The sequence below is a fragment of the Eleutherodactylus coqui genome, unplaced genomic scaffold (genome assembly GCF_035609145.1).
Source record: "Eleutherodactylus coqui strain aEleCoq1 unplaced genomic scaffold, aEleCoq1.hap1 HAP1_SCAFFOLD_135, whole genome shotgun sequence".
Classification (NCBI taxonomy): Eukaryota; Metazoa; Chordata; class Amphibia; order Anura; family Eleutherodactylidae; genus Eleutherodactylus; species Eleutherodactylus coqui.
Genome location: NW_027101871.1, coordinates 1 through 25,185, shown reverse-complemented (window position 1 = coordinate 25,185; position 25,185 = coordinate 1). Strand labels below are relative to the sequence as shown.

Below are 25,185 nucleotides of genomic sequence, written 5' to 3'. Positions count from 1 at the left end.
AGAAGGTAAGACGGCAACCCTTTACATTGACTCCCGGTATGCATTTGGCATAGCTCATGATTACGGCCCAACATGGAAGGCCAAACAGTTTTTTACCTCAGCAGGACAGCCAATTAAGAATGGTGCAGCGGTGCAGAGTCTCATGGAGGCCCTACTTCTACCTGACAAAGTGGAGAGCTCACACCAATTCCTACACCGGAGAAGCAAGGGGCAACGCCATCACAGACCACACAGCAAAGGCAGCGGCCCCCAAGCCATGGAAGAAAAGAAGAATTTAACAATAACTTTGGACTTTGATAAAAACTTTGGACTTTGATATGCTAAAGACTTTACAGTTACAAGCCAGCAAGGAAGAAAAAGACAAATGGACTAAATATGGGAGCAGCAGAAACGGGACGGCGTATGGTGAACAGTCAACAGCACTTGCCCACCACAGTTCCTGTGCCCCATGATGGCCCAGCTGACGCACGGAAAGACGCACCTCTTAAAGCAGCAATGATGTTGACGCTTGAACAAGGACGGGTGGCTTCTGGGTTTTCTGTAGCTGCTGCATCATTTGTCCAATTTTGCATGATCTTTGCCGTAAGCAACAGGGCAGAAGTAAAATTTGCCACATAACACTTGCTGGGGCCACTCTACCCATTTCAGGGATTGCAAATTGGCTACACTCAGCTCCCACCTGTTGGGAAGTATGAATATGTGCTTGTTGTTGTTGTTGATGTCTTTTCAGGTTGGAGAGACCTACCCTGTTACCAAAGTAAATAAGCAGGTCACAATCTGAAACCAGGTGACAGGGTCTATGTGAAAAAGTTTGAGAGAGAAACCCTGTTTGAATGTCCTTACCAGATGTTGTTCACCACCCCAACTGCAGTCAAGCTCGAAGGAAAGCCCACTTGGATCCACACTTCGCACTGAAAAAACTAATGATCCTGCATATCCTTTACATGCTATAATGTGGTACAATTCCTCTAACACACCTTTGACTACTGTACACTAGCCCCCTGTTTCAGAACAAATTAATACAATCAAATGTGCAATATGAAGACTACACTGAGGGTGAGAATCCAACTCCGCATCGTGCTAAGAGAGAAGTTGACGCTCCAGGTGGTAACTTTGACCCACATGTATACATAGATGCAATAGGAGTGCCAAGGGGGGTGGCAGATGAATTAAATTCTAGAGATCAGGTTAAAGCAGGTTTTGAGTCCTTATTTGCTATTGTCACTGTTAATAATAATGTAGATTAGATGAATTATATCTATTACAATCAGCAGAGGTTTGTAAACTACACCAGGCATGCTTTACAAGGGTTAGCTGACCAGTTAGGGCCCACTGCATCCATGGCCATAGAGTGGCCCTGGATATGATTTTAGCAGAAAGAGGTGGGGTATGTAACTTCCTGTATGTGTATTATCCCTTTGATCAAAAAGAGTATGAGTAAGGGACTGGACAATGTGACACCAACATTTCCCTTGTTTGAAAAAGATGAAGAGCCAGTTCCGATAGTGCCAACCACGTACGTTACCAGAAGAATGGAGAAATGTACTAGTACTGCGCCTGCCCCGATCTCCTAAGATGGACTGTCAGTGGAATTCCCATTTGCCTAGGGATAGTGCAGAAGACCTTAGGTTCGAGCGAGGGCGCACTCTGCGGGGTGTTAACTTGTACAGATAGAGGGTATGGATGCCCGGAAATAAGCCCAGGGAATCCATGGCCTCCTTCTGAGGTGAGGTAGGGATCCCCCCTCCTAGGAGTAGGGACTCACGGGCAGTGGGGAAACCCTGACACAAGGGAGAGGCGACCGAGGAAGAGTGCAAGGTCTGGTGCTTGATCTCCATATTAAGTTTTTAGGGGGGTTTGTGAGGGTATATATATATATTGCCAAATGTTTTTTATGCTTTATACCTGTATGCAAGTTCTATTCAATTCCAAATGAGAAAAAACTTATATGTCGCCTTACATCAGATATTCCAAAGGCCTTACAAGGCGAAGATAAAATGTATTTTAAACACAGCAAAGAAGAATCGGACACGAAGGCCGTGTGCTTGGCTGTTTTCCCAGAAGCGCCGTATCTAGATAACGACTGTTCAACTACGTATATAATCATCAGTGCCTCAGCCGGAAATCCGGACTTCACATATATGGTTATGCGGTGAATTTGAGCCAATGAGCCCATCACCCATTCCTAGTGATGAGACCAAAGGGTATAAGATCCCATGTAATCTGTAATAAAGGGCGCAGTCATGTCCCCGTGTGAGGAACTATACCAGACCTCCGTGTGTGGTGTCTCTTCTTTACCGCCGGCAGCGGGGCATTGGGGTGGGCCTGATTGGTGCTGTACGCAGAAATTTCCCTGACACTTGTAGTGCACACATTCTCATGTGATGTATCCAGTCATTTCAGACAGACAGAAGGAGACATCAGCCGGAAGATACGGCATTTATTGACTATATTTAACACATCCAGAACAATGCGCTCTATTAGACCCCAGCACTGCCGCCGCGAAGCCCTTACGATTGTGGGCTGTTCTTACATGGAGAACACTAGATGCAATGCTCTGCAGAGGGAGGATTTACTATGAGCAGTAGTGTCCTGAGAATCCTGGGTGTGATGCTCTGCTTCAAGGTCAGCACTAGCGCATGTGGAGGTGCTGTCAGATGGATGTAGTGGAATACTAATAGAGAGATAGGCTGCAGGCGCATCAGTCATGTGACATTTAGGAGTTGCTTTGCGCTTGCATCTGCAGATTCCTCCTCTTCTCTTTAATTAGATCTCCCTGCAAGCAGAAGAGAAAGTCAGTTATTATAAAGAGAAACTGCAGAGATGGAGAAAGAAGAAGGAGGAAGATGATGAGGAAGAGGAGGAGAGAGGTGGTGGAGGAGGAGGAAGAAGAAAAAAGGAAGAGAAGGGGGAGGAACAAGGAGAAGGTGATGAAGAACAGGAGGGGGGAGATGGTGGAGGAGGAAGAAGAGGAGGAGGAAGAAGAGGAGGAGGAAGAAGAAGAAGAAAGAAAGACGAGAAGGAGGATGAACAAGGAGGAAGACGATGAAGAAGAAAAAAAACAGGTAAGCATATATTTGGTGGGCGCCTTGCTTCACCCATTAGGAGAGCTTTACACTAGAACAATATGGGAAGGGAAGGGAAAAGTGAAAATATACAGCTAATTAAGACATCTGAGAACCTTGTTATTAGAAGTGGGAAGAAAGACCAAGGACAGACAATTCAGAAGGAAAGTAGAGGAGCAAGAGACCCCGATCACAAACTAACATGTTCCTACACAAATGCACAGAGCTGGGAAACAAACATTGAGAATTGGAGCTCCGAACACAGGAAGAGAAATATGATGTCTTCGGCATCACGGACACTTGGTGGGATGATACACATGATTGGATACAAGGCTTGTAGGGTACAATGTATTTATAAGAAACAGACCTAATAAAGGGGAGAACCTTCATCTCCACAGAGATTCAAGCTTCAGAGCTGGGAGTTCTGTAGGAACTGTTTGGGTAAGAATACAAGGAGAGAACAACAGAAAGGACACCATTGTAGGCATTTACTATAGGCCGCCTGGACAAACAGAGGATATGGAGGGACTCTTTCTACATCAGATGGCCAAGCTCTCAGAGAAGCCCAACATAGTGATCATGGGAGATTTTACCCATCCAGACATTTGTTGGGAATCTCTCAGGTAAAAGTAATGGATCCAACAGATTCTTATCCACTCTTGGTGACAACTTTATCTTCCAGAGGGTAGTAGAGAAAACAAGGGGGTCTGCTATCTTGGACCTAATTCTTACCAACAGGGAGGAAGTAAGGGTGGCTGGGACCTTATGGGGCAGTGATCATGATATCCTTGGAGGTTGGATAACAAGGGGAGGAAGACCTGAGAAGAGGAGAGGAAGAATCCAATGGCTGGATGTTCTTAAGGACAGAAATGTCCAAGAAGGTTGGGAAATATTGTGGAATGGGATTCTCAAAGCACAATCGTTACCAATCCCTAAAAGAAGGAAGAATGGGAAGCATCTAAAGAGACCCGGATGGATGAACACAGAACTTGTACACATGTTAAAGAGGAGGAAAAATATGTTTATCAAATGGGAAGAGGAAGAATATCTAAAGAAGAATATAATGGGGTCTGCAGAAACTGTAGGACAAGTGTCAGAGAAGGTAAAGCTAATAATGAATGGAGGCTTGTAACAGAGGCCAAAAGCAATAAAAAAGGATTTGGGGTCAAAAGCAAAAGAAAAGTCAAAGATGCAATTGGATGCTTACAGGATGAAAATGGTGAATTGGATAAGAATGATGCTGAGAATGACGGACTGTTAAATTCCTATTTTGTATCTGTTTTCTCTCAGAAAGTAGATGGAACATCAACTGATCTTCCCTGTGCTATTGGGGGAATAAAAGAATGCAGGCTATCTGTAAGCAGAGAGATGGTGAGGGAACATATAGCTAACTTACATGACTTCAAGTCTCCAGGTCCAGATGAATTACAGCCTAGGATACTAAAGGAAGCAGCGGAGGTAATTGCTGAACCACTCGCCATAATCTGTGAAAATTTCTGGAGAACAGGAGAAGTCCCAGAAGATTTGAGAAGGGCAAATGTTGTCCCTATCTTCAAAAAAAGGAAGAAGGTGGATCCAGGAAACTACAGTCCTGTGAGCCTGACTTCTATACCGGGAAAGATCTTTTACAAATTATTAAACAGCATGTATGCAAGTACTTGGATGAGAATGGAGTAATTAACCAGAGCCAGCATGGGTTTGTAACAAACAAGTCATGCCAGACTAATCTAATTTTCTTCTATGATAGTATCACTGACTGGGCTGATCAGGGAAATGCGGTGGATATAGTATATCTTGGCTTTAGTAAAGCATTTGACAAAGTATCTCATACCATACTTATTGATGAAATGACCAAATCTGGGACTGACAAGACAACTGTTAGGTGGATTCACAACTGGCTGAGTGATCGTACTCCAAGAGTGGTCATAAATGGCTGCACATCCAAGTGGAAGAATGTATCAAGTGGGAACTACAAGGCTCTGTCCTGGGCCCTGTGTTGGTCAACATTGTTATAAATGATCTGGAGGAGGGAATTGTGGGAAACTGATCAAATCTGCTGATGACACAAAGCTAGGAGGGATAGCTAACACTAGGGGAGAGGGAGAGAGAGTATCTGATACCCCTAAACATATAACTGAGACCCCCATACTAACACCTGCCACCCTAAACATAACTAAGACCCCAACACTGATAGCTGATGCCCCTAAACATATAACTGAGACCCCCATACTAAAACCTGATGTCCCTAAACATATAAATGAGACCCCCATACTAATACCTGATGCCCCTAAACATATAACTGAGACCCCCACACTGATACCTGATGGGCCTAAACATATAACTGAGACCCCCACACTAATACCTGATGTCCCTAAACCTATAACTGAGACCCCCACACTGATACCTGATGCCCTAAACATATAACTGAGACCCCCACACTAATACCTGATGGGCCTAAACATATAACTGAGACCCCCACACTGATACCTGATGAGCCTAAACATATAACTGAGACCCCCACACTGATACCTGATGAGCCTAAACATATAACTGAGACCCCCACACTAATACCTGATGCCCCTAAACATATAACTGAGACCCCCACACTAATACCTGATGAGCCTAAACATACAACTGAGACCCCCACACTAATACCTGATGGGCCTAAACATATAACTGAGACCCCCACACTGATACCTGATGAGCCTAAACATATAACTGAGACCCCCACACTGATACCTGATGGGCCTAAACATATAACTGAGACTCCCACACTGATACCTGATGCCCCTAAACATATAACTGAGACCCCCACACTGATACCTGATGTCCCTAAACATATAACTGAGACCCCCACACTAATACCTGATGGGCCTAAACATATAACTGAGACCCCCACACTAATACCTGATGGGCCTAAACATATAACTGAGACCCCACACTGATACCTGATGGGCCTAAACATATAACTGAGACCCCCACACTAATACCTGATGTCCCTAAACATATAACTGAGACCCCCACACTAATACCTGATGGGCCTAAACATATAACTGAGACCCCCACACTAATACCTGATGGGCCTAAACATATAACTGAGACCCCCACACTGATACCTGATGAGCCTAAACATATAACTGAGACTCCCACACTGATACCTGATGGGCCTAAACATATAACTGAGACCCCCACACTAATACCTGATGGGCCTAAACATATAACTGAGACCCCCACACTGATACCTGATGAGCCTAAACATATAACTGAGACCCCCACACTGATACCTGATGAGCCTAAACATATAACTGAGACCCCCACACTAATACCTGATGAGCCTAAACATATAACTGATAAACCCCACACTGATACCTGATGAGCCTAAACATATAACTGAGACCCCCACACTGATACCTGATGGGCCTAAACATATAACTGAGACCCCCACACTAATACCTGATGGGCCTAAACATATAACTGAGACCCCCACACTGATACCTGATGGGCCTAAACATATAACTGAGACCCCCACACTGATACCTGATGGGCCTAAACATATAACTGAGACCCCCACACTGATACCTGATGAGCCTAAACATATAACTGAGACCCCCACACTGATACCTGATGAGCCTAAACATATAACTGAGACCCCCACACTGATACCTGATGGGCCTAAACATATAACTGAGACCCCCACACTGATACCTGATGGGCCTAAACATATAACTGAGACCCCCACACTGATACCTGATGGGCCTAAACATATAACTGAGACCCCCACACTAATACCTGATGGGCCTAAACATATAACTGAGACCCCCACACTGATACCTGATGGGCCTAAACATATAACTGAGACCCCCACACTAATACCTGATGAGCCTAAACATATAACTGAGACCCCCACACTGATACCTGATGGGCCTAAACATATAACTGAGACCCCCACACTGATACCTGATGAGCCTAAACATATAACTGAGACCCCCACACTGATACCTGATGGGCCTAAACATATAACTGAGACCCCCACACTAATACCTGATGGGCCTAAACATATAACTGAGACCCCCACACTAATACCTGATGGGCCTAAACATATAACTGAGACCCCCACACTAATACCTGATGGGCCTAAACATATAACTGAGACCCCCACACTAATACCTGATGGGCCTAAACATATAACTGAGACCCCCACACTGATACCTGATGAGCCTAAACATATAACTGAGACCCCCACACTAATACCTGATGGGCCTAAACATATAACTGAGACCCCCACACTAATACCTGAGGAGCCTAAACATATAACTGAGACCCCCACACTGATACCTGATGAGCCTAAACATATAACTGAGACCCCCACACTGATACCTGATGGGCCTAAACATATAACTGAGACCCCCACACTGATACCTGAGGAGCCTAAACATATAACTGAGACCCCCACACTGATACCTGATGAGCCTAAACATATAACTGAGACCCCCACACTGATACCTGATGGGCCTAAACATATAACTGAGACCCCCACACTAATACCTGATGGGCCTAAACATATAACTGAGACCCCCACACTAATACCTGATGAGCCTAAACATATAACTGAGACCCCCACACTGATACCTGATGGGCCTAAACATATAACTGAGACCCCCACACTGATACCTGATGGGCCTAAACATATAACTGAGACCCCCACACTAATACCTGATGAGCCTAAACATATAACTGAGACCCCCACACTAATACCTGATGGGCCTAAACATATAACTGAGACCCCCACACTAATACCTGATGGGCCTAAACATATAACTGAGACCCCCACACTAATACCTGATGGGCCTAAACATATAACTGAGACCCCCACACTGATACCTGATGAGCCTAAACATATAACTGAGACCCCCACACTGATACCTGATGAGCCTAAACATATAACTGAGACCCCCACACTGATACCTGATGAGCCTAAACATATAACTGAGACCCCCACACTGATACCTGATGGGCCTAAACATATAACTGAGACCCCCACACTAATACCTGATGGCCCTAAACATATAACTGAGACCCCCACACTGATACCTGATGAGCCTAAACATATAACTGAGACCCCCACACTGATACCTGATGGGCCTAAACATATAACTGAGACCCCCACACTGATACCTGATGAGCCTAAACATATAACTGAGACCCCCACACTGATACCTGATGGGCCTAAACATATAACTGAGACCCCCACACTAATACCTGATGAGCCTAAACATATAACTGAGACCCCCACACTGATACCTGATGGGCCTAAACATATAACTGAGACCCCCACACTGATACCTGATGAGCCTAAACATATAACTGAGACCCCCACACTAATACCTGATGAGCCTAAACATATAACTGAGACCCCCACACTGATACCTGATGGGCCTAAACATATAACTGAGACCCCCACACTGATACCTGATGGGCCTAAACATATAACTGAGACCCCCACACTAATACCTGATGGGCCTAAACATATAACTGAGACCCCCACACTGATACCTGATGGGCCTAAACATATAACTGAGACCCCCACACTGATACCTGAGGAGCCTAAACATATAACTGAGACCCCCACACTAATACCTGATGAGCCTAAACATATAACTGAGACCCCCACACTAATACCTGATGAGCCTAAACATATAACTGAGACCCCCACACTAATACCTGATGGGCCTAAACATATAACTGAGACCCCCACACTAATACCTGATGGGCCTAAACATATAACTGAGACCCCCACACTAATACCTGATGAGCCTAAACATATAACTGAGACCCCCACACTAATACCTGATGAGCCTAAACATATAACTGAGACCCCCACACTAATACCTGATGAGCCTAAACATATAACTGAGACCCCCACACTGATACCTGATGGGCCTAAACATATAACTGAGACCCCCACACTGATACCTGATGGGCCTAAACATATAACTGAGACCCCCACACTAATACCTGATGGGCCTAAACATACAACTGAGACCCCCACACTAATACCTGATGGCCCCTAAACATATAACTGAGACCCCCACACTAATACCTGATGGCCCCTAAACATATAACTGAGACCCCCACACTGATACCTGATGAGCCTAAACATATAACTGAGACCCCCACACTAATACCTGATGAGCCTAAACATATAACTGAGACCCCCACACTAATACCTGATGGGCCTAAACATATAACTGAGACCCCCACACTGATACCTGATGAGCTTAAACATATAACTGAGACCCCCACACTGATACCTGATGAGCCTAAACATATAACTGAGACCCCCACACTGATACCTGATGGGCCTAAACATATAACTGAGACCCCCACACTGATACCTGATGGGCCTAAACATATAACTGAGACCCCCACACTAATACCTGATGAGCCTAAACATATAACTGAGACCCCCACACTAATACCTGATGGCCCCTAAACATATAACTGAGACCCCCACACTGATACCTGATGGGCCTAAACATACAACTGAGACCCCCACACTAATACCTGATGGCCCCTAAACATATAACTGAGACCCCCACACTGATACCTGATGGGCCTAAACATATAACTGAGACCCCCACACTAATACCTGATGAGCCTAAACATATAACTGAGACCCCCACACTGATACCTGATGGGCCTAAACATATAACTGAGACCCCCACACTGATACCTGATGGGCCTAAACATATAACTGAGACCCCCACACTGATACCTGATGGGCCTAAACATATAACTGAGACCCCCACACTGATACCTGATGAGCCTAAACATATAACTGAGACCCCCACACTGATACCTGATGAGCCTAAACATATAACTGAGACCCCCACACTGATACCTGATGGGCCTAAACATATAACTGAGACCCCCACACTGATACCTGATGGGCCTAAACATATAACTGAGACCCCCACACTGATACCTGATGGGCCTAAACATATAACTGAGACCCCCACACTAATACCTGATGAGCCTAAACATATAACTGAGACCCCCACACTGATACCTGATGGGCCTAAACATATAACTGAGACCCCCACACTGATACCTGATGGGCCTAAACATATAACTGAGACCCCCACACTGATACCTGATGAGCCTAAACATATAACTGAGACCCCCACACTAATACCTGATGAGCCTAAACATATAACTGAGACCCCCACACTGATACCTGATGGGCCTAAACATATAACTGAGACCCCCACACTAATACCTGATGGGCCTAAACATACAACTGAGACCCCCACACTAATACCTGATGGCCCTAAACATATAACTGAGACCCCCACACTAATACCTGATGAGCCTAAACATATAACTGAGACCCCCACACTGATACCTGATGGGCCTAAACATATAACTGAGACCCCCACACTGATACCTGATGAGCCTAAACATATAACTGAGACCCCCACACTAATACCTGATGGGCCTAAACATATAACTGAGACCCCCACACTGATACCTGATGGGCCTAAACCTATAACTGAGAGCCCCACACTGATACCTGATGAGCCTAAACATATAACTGAGACCCCCACACTGATACCTGATGGGCCTAAACATATAACTGAGACCCCCACACTAATACCTGATGAGCCTAAACATATAACTGAGACCCCCACACTGATACCTGATGCCCCTAAACATATAACTGAGACCCCCACACTGATACCTGATGGCCTAAACATATAACTGAGACCCCCACACTAATACCTGATGAGCCTAAACATATAACTGAGACCCCCACACTGATACCTGATGGGCCTAAACATATAACTGAGACCCCCACACTATACCTGATGGGCCTAAACATATAACTGAGACCCCCACACTGATACCTGATGAGCCTAAACATATAACTGAGACCCCCACAACTGATACCTGATGAGCCTAAACATATAACTGAGACCCCACACTGATACCTGATGGGCCTAAACATATAACTGAGACCCCCACACTGATACCTGATGGGCCTAAACATATAACTGAGACCCCCACACTGATACCTGATGGGCCTAAACATATAACTGAGACCCCCACACTGATACCTGATGGGCCTAAACATATAACTGAGACCCCCACACCTGATACCTGATGAGCCTAAACATATAACTGAGACCCCCACACTAATACCTGATGGGCCTAAACATATAACTGAGACCCCCACACTGATACCTGATGAGCCTAAACATATAACTGAGACCCCCACACTGATACCTGATGGGCCTAAACATATAACTGAGACCCCCACACTGATACCTGATGAGCCTAAACATATAACTGAGACCCCCACACTGATACCTGATGGGCCTAAACATATAACTGAGACCCCCACACTGATACCTGATGGGCCTAAACATATAACTGAGACCCCCACACTAATACCTGATGGGCCTAAACATATAACTGAGACCCCCACACTAATACCTGATGCCCTAAACATATAACTGAGACCCCCACACTGATACCTGATGGGCCTAAACATATAACTGAGACCCCCACACTGATACCTGATGTCCCTAAACATATAACTGAGACCCCCACACTAATACCTGATGGGCCTAAACATATAACTGAGACCCCCACACTGATACCTGAGGAGCCTAAACATATAACTGAGACCCCCACACTGATACCTGAGGAGCCTAAACATATAACTGAGACCCCCACACTGATACCTGATGGGCCTAAACATATAACTGAGACCCCCACACTGATACCTGATGGGCCTAAACATATAACTGAGACCCCCACACTAATACCTGAGGAGCCTAAACATATAACTGAGACCCCCACACTAATACCTGATGCCCCTAAACATATAACTGAGACCCCCACACTAATACCTGATGAGCCTAAACATATAACTGAGACCCCCACACTGATACCTGATGGGCCTAAACATATAACTGAGACCCCCACACTAATACCTGATGAGCCTAAACATATAACTGAGACCCCCACACTAATACCTGATGCCCCTAAACATATAACTGAGACCCCCACACTAATACCTGATGGGCCTAAACATATAACTGAGACCCCCACACTAATACCTGATGAGCCTAAACATATAACTGAGACCCCCACACTGATACCTGATGCCCCTAAACATATAACTGAGACCCCCACACTGATACCTGATGAGCCTAAACATATAACTGAGACCCCCACACTAATACCTGATGAGCCTAAACATATAACTGAGACCCCCACACTGATACCTGATGGGCCTAAACATATAACTGAGACCCCCACACTAATACCTGATGAGCCTAAACATATAACTGAGACCCCCACACTGATACCTGATGAGCCTAAACATATAACTGAGAGCCCCACACTGATACCTGATGAGCCTAAACATATAACTGAGACCCCCACACTAATACCTGATGGGCCTAAACATATAACTGAGACCCCCACACTGATACCTGATGAGCCTAAACATATAACTGAGACCCCCACACTAATACCTGATGGGCCTAAACATATAACTGAGACCCCCACACTGATACCTGATGGGCCTAAACATATAACTGAGACCCCCACACTGTTATACCTGAGACCCCCACACTGTTATACCTGAGACCCCCACACTGTTATACCTGAGACCCCCACACTAATACCTGATGAGCCTAAACATATAACTGAGACCCCCACACTGATACCTGATGAGCCTAAACATATAACTGAGACCCCCACACTGATACCTGATGGGCCTAAACATATAACTGAGACCCCCACACTAATACCTGATGCCCCTAAACATATAACTGAGACCCCCACACTAATACCTGATGAGCCTAAACATATAACTGAGACCCCCACACTAATACCTGATGAGCCTAAACATATAACTGAGACCCCCACACTAATACCTGATGAGCCTAAACATATAACTGAGACCCCCACACTGATACCTGATGAGCCTAAACATATAACTGAGACCCCCACACTAATACCTGATGCCCCTAAACATATAACTGAGACCCCCACACTGATACCTGATGGGCCTAAACATATAACTGAGACCCCCACACTGATACCTGATGAGCCTAAACATATAACTGAGACCCCCACACTGATACCTGATGGGCCTAAACATATAACTGAGACCCCCACACTAATACCTGATGGGCCTAAACATATAACTGAGACCCCCACACTGATACCTGATGGGCCTAAACATATAACTGAGACCCCCACACTGATACCTGATGGGCCTAAACATATAACTGAGACCCCCACACTGATACCTGATGAGCCTAAACATATAACTGAGACCCCCACACTAATACCTGATGGGCCTAAACATATAACTGAGACCCCCACACTAATACCTGATGAGCCTAAACATATAACTGAGACCCCCACACTGATACCTGATGAGCCTAAACATATAACTGAGACCCCCACACTAATACCTGATGGGCCTAAACATATAACTGAGACCCCCACACTAATACCTGATGGGCCTAAACATATAACTGAGACCCCCACACTAATACCTGATGGGCCTAAACATATAACTGAGACCCCCACACTAATACCTGATGGGCCTAAACATATAACTGAGACCCCCACACTGATACCTGATGCCCCTAAACATATAACTGAGACCCCCACACTGATACCTGATGGGCCTAAACATATAACTGAGACCCCCACACTAATACCTGATGGGCCTAAACATATAACTGAGACCCCCACACTGATACCTGATGAGCCTAAACATATAACTGAGACCCCCACACTAATACCTGAGGAGCCTAAACCTATAACTGAGACCCACACACTGATACCTGATGGGCCTAAACATATAACTGAGACCCCCACACTAATACCTGATGGGCCTAAACATATAACTGAGACCCCCACACTGATACCTGATGGGCCTAAACATATAACTGAGACCCCCACACTGATACCTGATGGGCCTAAACATATAACTGAGACCCCCACACTGATACCTGATGGGCCTAAACATATAACTGAGACCCCCACACTGATACCTGATGGGCCTAAACATATAACTGAGACCCTCACACTGATACCTGATGGGCCTAAACATATAACTGAGACCCCCACACTAATACCTGAGGAGCCTAAACATATAACTGAGACCCCCACACTGTTATACCTGATGGGCCTAAACATATAACTGAGACCCCCACACTGATACCTGATGGGCCTAAACATATAACTGAGACCCTCACACTGATACCTGATGCCCCTAAACATATAACTGAGACCCTCCACTCTTATACCTGAGACCCCCACACTGATACCTGATGGGCCTAAACATATAACTGAGACCCCCACACTAATACCTGAGGAGCCTAAACATATAACTGAGACCCCCACACTGATACCTGATGGGCCTAAACATATAACTGAGACCCTCCACACTGATACCTGATGGGCCTAAACATATAACTGAGACCCCCACACTGATACCTGATGAGCCTAAACATATAACTGAGACCCCCACACTGATACCTGATGAGCCTAAACATATAACTGAGACCCCCACACTGATACCTGATGGCCCTAAACATATAACTGAGACCCCCACACTGATACCTGATGAGCCTAAACATATAACTGAGACCCCCACACTAATACCTGATGGGCCTAAACATATAACTGAGACCCCCACACTAATACCTGATGGGCCTAAACATATAACTGAGACCCCCACACTGATACCTGATGAGCCTAAACATATAACTGAGACCCCCACACTGATACCTGATGAGCCTAAACATATAACTGAGACCCCCACACTGATACCTGATGGGCCTAAACATATAACTGAGACCCCCACACTGATACCTGATGGGCCTAAACATATAACTGAGACCCCCACACTAATACCTGATGGGCCTAAACATATAACTGAGACCCCCACACTAATACCTGATGAGCCTAAACATATAACTGAGACCCCCACACTGATACCTGATGGCCCTAAACATATAACTGAGACCCCCACACTGATACCTGATGAGCCTAAACATATAACTGAGACCCCCACACTAATACCTGATGGGCCTAAACATATAACTGAGACCCCCACACTAATACCTGATGGGCCTAAACATATAACTGAGACCCCCACACTGATACCTGATGAGCCTAAACATATAACTGAGACCCCCACACTGATACCTGATGGGCCTAAACATATAACTGAGACCCCCACACTAATACCTGATGGGCCTAAACATATAACTGAGACCCCCACACTGATACCTGATGAGCCTAAACATATAACTGAGACCCCCACACTAATACCTGAGGAGCCTAAACATATAACTGAGACCCCCACACTGATAGCTGATGGGCCTAAACATATAACTGAGACCCCCACACTGATACCTGATGGGCCTATACATATAACTGAGACCCCCACACTAATACCTGATGAGCCTAAACATATAACTGAGACCCCCACACTAATACCTGATGGGCCTAAACATATAACTGAGACCCCCACACTGATACCTGATGAGCCTAAACATATAACTGAGACCCCCACACTGATACCTGATGGGCCTAAACATATAACTGAGACCCCCACACTAATACCTGATGGGCCTAAACATATAACTGAGACCCCCACACTAATACCTGATGGGCCTAAACATATAACTGAGACCCCCACACTGATACCTGATGGGCCTAAACATATAACTGAGACCCCCACACTAATACCTGATGAGCCTAAACATATAACTGAGACCCCCACACTGATACCTGATGGGCCTAAACATATAACTGAGACCCTCCACACTGATAGCTGATGGGCCTAAACATATAACTGAGACCCCCACACTAATACCTGATGGGCCTAAACATATAACTGAGACCCCCACACTAATACCTGATGAGCCTAAACATATAACTGAGACCCCCACACTAATACCTGATGAGCCTAAACATATAACTGAGACCCCCACACTAATACCTGATGGGCCTAAACATATAACTGAGACCCCCACACTAATACCTGATGGGCCTAAACATATAACTGAGACCCCCACACTGATACCTGAGGAGCCTAAACATATAACTGAGACCCCCACACTGATACCTGATGGGCCTAAACATATAACTGAGACCCCCACACTAATACCTGATGGGCCTAAACATATAACTGAGACCCCCACACTAATACCTGATGGGCCTAAACATATAACTGAGACCCCCACACTGATACCTGATGAGCCTAAACATATAACTGAGACCCCCACACTGATACCTGATGGGCCTAAACATATAACTGAGACCCCCACACTAATACCTGATGGGCCTAAACATATAACTGAGACCCCCACACTAATACCTGAGGAGCCTAAACATATAACTGAGACCCCCACACTAATACCTGATGGGCCTAAACATATAACTGAGACCCCCACACTAATACCTGATGGGCCTAAACATATAACTGAGACCCCCACACTGATACCTGATGGGCCTAAACATATAACTGAGACCCCCACACTGATACCTGATGAGCCTAAACATATAACTGAGACCCCCACACTGATACCTGAGGAGCCTAAACATATAACTGAGACCCCCACACTGATACCTGATGAGCCTAAACATATAACTGAGACCCCCACACTGATACCTGATGGGCCTAAACATATAACTGAGACCCCCACACTGATAGCTGATGGGCCTAAACATATAACTGAGACCCCCACACTAATACCTGAGGAGCCTAAACATATAACTGAGACCCCCACACTGATACCTGATGGGCCTAAACATATAACTGAGACCCCCACACTAATACCTGAGGAGCCTAAACATATAACTGAGACCCCCACACTGATACCTGATGAGCCTAAACATATAACTGAGACCCCCACACTAATACCTGAGGAGCCTAAACATATAACTGAGACCCCCACACTGATACCTGATGAGCCTAAACATATAACTGAGACCCCCACACTGATACCTGATGAGCCTAAACATATAACTGAGACCCCCACACTGATACCTGATGGGCCTAAACATATAACTGAGACCCCCACACTAATACCTGATGAGCCTAAACATATAACTGAGACCCCCACACTGATACCTGATGGGCCTAAACATATAACTGAGACCCCCACACTGATACCTGATGAGCCTAAACATATAACTGAGACCCCCACACTAATACCTGATGGGCCTAAACATATAACTGAGACCCCCACACTGATACCTGATGGGCCTAAACATATAACTGAGACCCCCACACTAATACCTGATGGGCCTAAACATATAACTGAGACCCCCACACTGATACCTGATGGGCCTAAACATATAACTGAGACCCCCACACTAATACCTGATGGGCCTAAACATATAACTGAGACCCCCACACTGATACCTGATGAGCCTAAACATATAACTGAGACCCCCACACTAATACCTGAGGAGCCTAAACATATAACTGAGACCCCCACACTGATAGCTGATGGGCCTAAACATATAACTGAGACCCCCACACTAATACCTGAGGAGCCTAAACATATAACTGAGACCCCCACACTGATAGCTGATGGGCCTAAACATATAACTGAGACCCCCACACTGATACCTGAGGAGCCTAAACATATAACTGAGACCCCCACACTGATACCTGATGGGCCTAAACATATAACTGAGACCCCCACACTGATACCTGATGAGCCTAAACATATAACTGAGACCCCCACACTGATACCTGATGGGCCTAAACATATAACTGAGACCCCCACACTAATACCTGATGAGCCTAAACATATAACTGAGACCCCCACACTGATACCTGATGAGCCTAAACATATAACTGAGACCCCCACACTAATACCTGATGTCCCTAAACATATAACTGAGACCCCCACACTAATACCTGATGAGCCTAAACATATAACTGAGACCCCCACACTGATACCTGATGGGCCTAAACATATAACTGAGACCCCCACACTAATACCTGATGTCCCTAAACATATAACTGAGACCCCCACACTAATACCTGATGTCCCTAAACATATAACTGAGACCCCCACACTGATACCTGATGAGCCTAAACATATAACTGAGACCCCCACACTGATACCTGATGGGCCTAAACATATAACTGAGACCCCCACACTGATACCTGATGGGCCTAAACATATAACTGAGACCCCCACACTGATACCTGATGAGCCTAAACATATAACTGAGACCCCCACACTGATACCTGATGGGCCTAAACATATAACTGAGACCCCCACACTGATACCTGATGAGCCTAAACATATAACTGAGACCCCCACACTGATACCTGATGAGCCTAAACATATAACTGAGATCCCCACACTGATACCTGATGGGCCTAAACATATAACTGAGACCCCCACACTGATACCTGATGAGCCTAAACATATAACTGAGACCCCCACACTGATACCTGATGAGCCTAAACATATAACTGAGACCCCCACACTGATACCTGATGAGCCTAAACATATAACTGAGACCCCCACACTAATACCTGATGAGCCTAAACATATAACTGAGACCCCCACACTGATACCTGATGAGCCTAAACATATAACTGAGACCCCCACACTAATACCTGATGAGCCTAAACATATAACTGAGACCCCCACACTGATACCTGATGAGCCTAAACATATAACTGAGACCCCCACACTAATACCTGATGGGCCTAAACATATAACTGAGACCCCCACACTGATACCTGATGGGCCTAAACATATAACTGAGACCCCCACACTGATACCTGATGGGCCTAAACATATAACTGAGACCCCCACACTAATACCTGATGGGCCTAAACATATAACTGAGACCCCCACACTGATACCTGATGGGCCTAAACATATAACTGAGACCCCCACACTGATACCTGATGAGCCTAAACATATAACTGAGACCCCCACACTGATACCTGATGGGCCTAAACATATAACTGAGACCCCCACACTGATACCTGATGGCCCTAAACATATAACTGAGACCCCCACACTGATACCTGATGAGCCTAAACATATAACTGAGACCCCCACACTGATACCTGATGGGCCTAAACATATAACTGAGACCCCCACACTAATACCTGATGGGCCTAAACATATAACTGAGACCCCCACACTGATACCTGATGGGCCTAAACATATAACTGAGACCCCCACACTGATACCTGATGAGCCTAAACATATAACTGAGACCCCCACACTGATACCTGATGGGCCTAAACATATAACTGAGACCCCCACACTAATACCTGATGGCCCTAAACATATAACTGAGACCCCCACACTGATACCTGATGAGCCTAAACATATAACTGAGACCCCCACACTGATACCTGATGGGCCTAAACATATAACTGAGACCCCCACACTGATACCTGATGAGCCTAAACATATAACTGAGACCCCCACACTAATACCTGATGGGCCTAAACATACAACTGAGACCCCCACACTGATACCTGATGGGCCTAAACATATAACTGAGACCCCCACACTGATACCTGATGGGCCTAAACATATAACTGAGACCCCCACACTAATACCTGATGAGCCTAAACATATAACTGAGACCCCCACACTAATACCTGATGGGCCTAAACATATAACTGAGACCCCCACACTGATACCTGATGAGCCTAAACATATAACTGAGACCCCCACACTGATACCTGATGTCCCTAAACATATAACTGAGACCCCCACACTGATACCTGATGAGCCTAAACATATAACTGAGACCCCCACACTAATACCTGATGGGCCTAAACATATAACTGAGACCCCCACACTGATACCTGATGAGCCTAAACATATAACTGAGACCCCCACACTGATACCTGATGGGCCTAAACATATAACTGAGACCCCCACACTGATACCTGATGAGCCTAAACATATAACTGAGACCCCCACACTAATACCTGATGGGCCTAAACATATAACTGAGACCCCCACACTGATACCTGATGCCCCTAAACATATAACTGAGACCCCCACACTGATACCTGATGGGCCTAAACATATAACTGAGACCCCCACACTGATACCTGATGGGCCTAAACATATAACTGAGACCCTCACACTAATACCTGATGGGCCTAAACATATAACTGAGACCCCCACACTAATACCTGATGCCCCTAAACATATAACTGAGACCCCCACACTGATACCTGATGGCCCTAAACATATAACTGAGACCCCCACACTGATACCTGATGAGCCTAAACATATAACTGAGACCCCCACACTGATACCTGATGGGCCTAAACATATAACTGAGACCCCCACACTGATACCTGATGAGCCTAAACATATAACTGAGACCCCCACACTGATACCTGATGGGCCTAAACATATAACTGAGACCCCCACACTAATACCTGATGAGCCTAAACATATAACTGAGACCCCCACACTAATACCTGATGGGCCTAAACATATAACTGAGACCCCCACACTGATACCTGATGAGCCTAAACATATAACTGAGACCCCCACACTGATACCTGATGTCCCTAAACATATAACTGAGACCCCCACACTGATACCTGATGGGCCTAAACATATAACTGAGACCCCCACACTGATACCTGAGGAGCCTAAACATATAACTGAGACCCCCACACTAATACCTGATGAGCCTAAACATATAACTGAGACCCCCACACTAATACCTGATGGGCCTAAACATATAACTGAGACCCCCACACTGATACCTGATGAGCCTAAACATATAACTGAGACCCCCACACTAATACCTGATGGGCCTAAACATATAACTGAGACCCTCACACTGATACCTGATGCCCCTAAACATATAACTGAGACCCCCACACTGATACCTGATGGGCCTAAACATATAACTGAGACCCCCACACTGATACCTGATGGGCCTAAACATATAACTGAGACCCTCACACTAATACCTGATGGGCCTAAACATATAACTGAGACCCCCACACTAATACCTGATGCCCCTAAACATATAACTGAGACCCTCCACTCTTATACCTGAGACCCCCACACTGATACCTGAGACCCCCACACTGTTATACCTGAGACCCCCACACTTTTCCCCTATGCTCCTGCCTTTTGACATCTCTGAATGCCCCCATCTTCTCCGCCTCTCCCTGCACGCGGGTGATGCCAGTGTGCCCCCAGGTGCCCCTGTCTGCAGTGGGCGCGGGCCTGGTTACAGCCCCCCTATGATAAGGGTTGGCAGACCCTGCCCCATCCCAGGACTCACCAGGTACAGGGCAGCGCCCAGCAGCATGGCCTTCACCGTCACCTCCAGGTCCAATGGGAAGGTGACCAGAAGCTGATCGCTGTCCGTCCTGATCATCCCCACAACGTGCTGCTCATCCCGAGACTTCACCTGAGACAGAGAGGCAGAGATGGCATGTCTCACCTGAGCCAGCTTACCTGAAAAGGGGAGGGGCCAGCTCATAGATCCCTTCTGTGTCATCCTGCAGGGGATGGGGCTCATAGATCCCTTCTGCATCACCCTGCAGGGGATGGGGCTCATAGATCCCTTCTGCATCACCCTGCAGGGGGTGGGGCTTATAGATCCCTTCGACATCACCCTGCAGGGGTTGGGGTTCATAGATCCCTTCTGCATCATCCTGCAGGGGAGGAGCCAGCTCATGGATCCCTTCTGTGTCATCCTGCAGGGGATGGGGCTCATAGATCCCTTCTGCATCACCCTGCAGGGGGTGGGGCTCATAGATCCCTTCTGCATCATCCTGCAGGGGAGGAGCCAGCTCATGGATCCCTTCTGTGTCATCCTGCAGGGGATGGGGCTCATAGATCCCTTCTGCATCACCCTGCTGGGGGTGGGGCTTATAGATCCCTTCTGCATCACCCTGCTGGGGGTGGGGCTCATAGATCCCTTCGACATTGCCCTGCAGGGGGTGGGGCTCATAGATCCCTTCTGCATCACCCTGCAGGGGGTGGGGCTCATAGATTTCTTCTGCTTCACCCTGCAGGGGGTGGGGCTCATAGATTTCTTCTGCTTCACTCTGTAGGGGGTGGGGCTCATAGATCGCTTCTGCATCACCCTGCAGGGGGCGGGGCTAGCTCATAGATCCCTTCTGCATCACCCTGCAGTGGGTGGGGCTCATAGATTAATTCTGCATCGTCCTGTAGGGTATGGGGCTCATAGATCCCTTCTGTATCACTCTGCAGGGGGTGGGGCTCACAGATCACTTCTGCATCACCCTGCAGGGAGTGGGGCTCATAGATCCCTTCTGCATCACCCTGCAGGGGGAGGGACTAGCTAATAGTTCACTTCTGCATCACCCTGCAGGGGGTGGGGCTCATAGATGCCTTCTGCATCACCCTGCAGGGGGTGGGGCTCACAGATCGCTTCTGCATCACCCTGCAGGGAGTGGGGCTCATAGATCCCTTCTGCATCACCCTGCAGGGGGAGGGACTAGCTAATAGTTCACTTCTGCATCACCCTGCAGGGAGTGGGGCTCATAGATCCCTCTGCATCAGCCTGAAGGGTATGGGGCTCATAGATCCCTTCTGTATCACTCTGCAGGGGGTGGGGCTCACAGATCAGTTCTGCATCACCCTGCAGGGAGTGGGGCTCATAGATCCCTTCTGCATCACCCTGCAGTGGGAGGGACTAGCTAATAGTTCACTTCTGCATCACCCTGCAGGGGGTGGGGCTCATAGATCCCTTCTGCATCACCCTGCAGGGGGTGGGGCTCACAGATCGCTTCTGCATCACCCTGCAGGGAGTGGGGCTCATAGATCCCTTCTGCATCACCCTGCAGGGGGAGGGACTAGCTAATAGTTCACTTCTGCATCACCCTGCAGGGAGTGGGGCTCATAGATCCCTCTGCATCAGCCTGAAGGGTATGGGGCTCACAGATCGCTTCTGCATCACCCTGCAGGGAGTGGGGCTCATAGATCCCTCTGCATCAGCCTGAAGGGTATGGGGCTCACAGATCGCTTCTGTATCACCCTGCAGGGGACGGGGCTGGCTCACAGATCCCTTCTACATCACCCTGCAGGGGGTGGGGTTAGCTCATAGTTCCCTTCTGCATCGCCCTGCAGGGGGCGGGGCTCATGGGTCCCTTCTGTATCACCCTGCAGGGGGCGGGGCTGGCTCTTAGTCCCTTCTACATCACCCTGCAGGGGGAGGGGCTAGCTCATAGTTCACTTCTGCATTGCCCTGCAGGGGGTGGGGCTCATAAATCCCTTCTGTATCACCCTGCAGGGGGCGGGGCTGGCTCATAGATCCCTTCTATATCACCATGCAGGGGGCGGGGCTGGCTCATAGATCCCTTCTGTATCACCCTGCAGGGGGCGGGGCTGGCTCATAGATCCCTTCTATATCACCATGCAGGGGGCGGGGCTGGCTCATAGATCCCTTCTACATCACCCTGCAGGGGGAGGGGCTAGCTCATAGTTCACTTCTGCATCGCCCTGCAGGGGGAGGGGCTAGCTCATAGTTCACTTCTGCATCGCCCTGCAGGGGGAGGGGCTAGCTCATAGTTCACTTCTGCATCGCCCTGCAGGGGGAGGGGCTAGCTCATAGTTCACTTCTGCATCGCCCTGCAGGGGGAGGGGCTAGCTCATAGTTCACTTCTGCATCGCCCTGCAGGGGGCGGGGAATACAATGAATATTATTTGATTTACCTCAAAGGTGGAGCTGCCAAAAATATTATTCTGGAAGCTGGGCCCCAGGATGAGCAGAGTCACCTCCCTGGAGGCATCCATCACTTGCAGGTGGGTGACGAGGTTGTTCCAGTGCAATTTGACAAATCCGATGGGAGACCCCCGGGGACAAAGCACTTGTATCTAGAAGAGGAAGACCCCCGCCTGCGGGTTACATACATGGTGGTAGATATGTATTACTGCGCACATTGCTCAGGGTCCATCCTACTGTTGTGGACAGCGGCACCTCTTACAATGGACATAATGTAATATTCAAGTTCGTCACTAGGGGGAGCACCAATACAGGCAGAAACAATAGAAGTTAATAGGAAGCATTGTATTCGATGGACTTTACTGAGCATGCTCAATACGAATGTGCTGGAAACGTCTAGAAAGGGGTCTCTGCGGTGCTATATAAGGCTGGGGTCACACAGGGCGGATTTGCCGCGGTTTTGCCGTGGATTGCCGTTGCATATCCGCACTGCGGCAAAACCGCAGCGTTTGCAGTGCAATGCAGCACAAATGAGATTTGCCAAAAAGCTGTTCTCACGGGGCGGATTTTTTCCGCACAGCCGCAGTGCAGAAATAAAACTGCGTCGCGGTTTTAAAAGATGCAGCATGTCCATTCTACGGTCTTTTCCGCAGCGCTTTTTTGTCCATAGACCTCTATGGACGCAGCCAAAACCACAGCAAAACCGCGACAAAAGTAAAAAAGCACTGCGGGAAAATTCGCAGCAAAATCCGCAAGCCATAATTAACCTATGAAGCGGTTTTGCCGCAGAAGCAGTTCTTCTGCGTCAAAACCGCAACGGAAAAACCGCAGCAAAACCGCGACAAATCTGCCCTGTGTGAACCCGGCCTAAGGGGTCTGTACAGTACAGGAGACCCCACACACATACCCCACAGGAGACCCCACACACATACCCCACAGGAGACCCCCCACACATACCCCACAGGAGACCCCACACACATACCCCACAGGTCAGTACAGGAGACCCCACACACATACCCCACAGGAGACCCCGCACACATACCCCACAGGACAGTACAGGAGACCCCACACACATACCCCACAGGAGACCCCACACACATACCCCACAGGAGACCCCACACACATACCCCACAGGTCAGTACAGGAGACCCCACACACATACCCCACAGGAGACCCCACACACATACCCCACAGGTCAGTACAGGAGACCCCACACACATACCCCACAGGAGACCCCACACACATACCCCACAGGAGACCCCACACACATACCCCACAGGACAGTACAGGAGACCCCACACACATACCCCACAGGAGACCCCACACACATACCCCACAGGTCAGTACA

General features: G+C 47.2%; 1 protein-coding gene across 1 annotated transcript; it reads right to left on the bottom strand.

The window, feature by feature from the left end:
• Positions 1–2,415: 2,415 nt before the first annotated feature.
• On the bottom strand, positions 2,416–24,017 carry LOC136592639 (phospholipid scramblase 3-like). The gene is made up of 3 exons (XM_066588624.1): positions 23,828–24,017; positions 21,426–21,554; positions 2,416–2,776 (listed from the first exon to the last, which is right to left on the bottom strand). Exons 1-3 carry the CDS (start codon positions 23,906–23,908, stop codon positions 2,717–2,719), a joined length of 270 nt encoding a protein of 89 aa, XP_066444721.1. The 5' UTR covers positions 23,909–24,017; the 3' UTR covers positions 2,416–2,716.
• Between the last annotated feature and the right edge of the window lie 1,168 nt (positions 24,018–25,185).

Bases quoted from the DNA above. Each gene is read 5' to 3' on its own strand.
- LOC136592639 (XM_066588624.1), bottom strand. From the start codon at position 23,908: ATGGATGCCTCCAGGGAGGTGACTCTGCTCATCCTGGGGCCCAGCTTC. The intron at 21,555-23,827 runs GTAAATCAAATA...TCTCTGTCTCAG, and splicing joins TTGGCAGCTCCACCTTTGAG to GTGAAGTCTCGGGATGAGCA. The intron at 2,777-21,425 runs GTGAGTCCTGGG...TTCTGCTTGCAG, and splicing joins TGGGCGCTGCCCTGTACCTG to GGAGATCTAATTAAAGAGAA.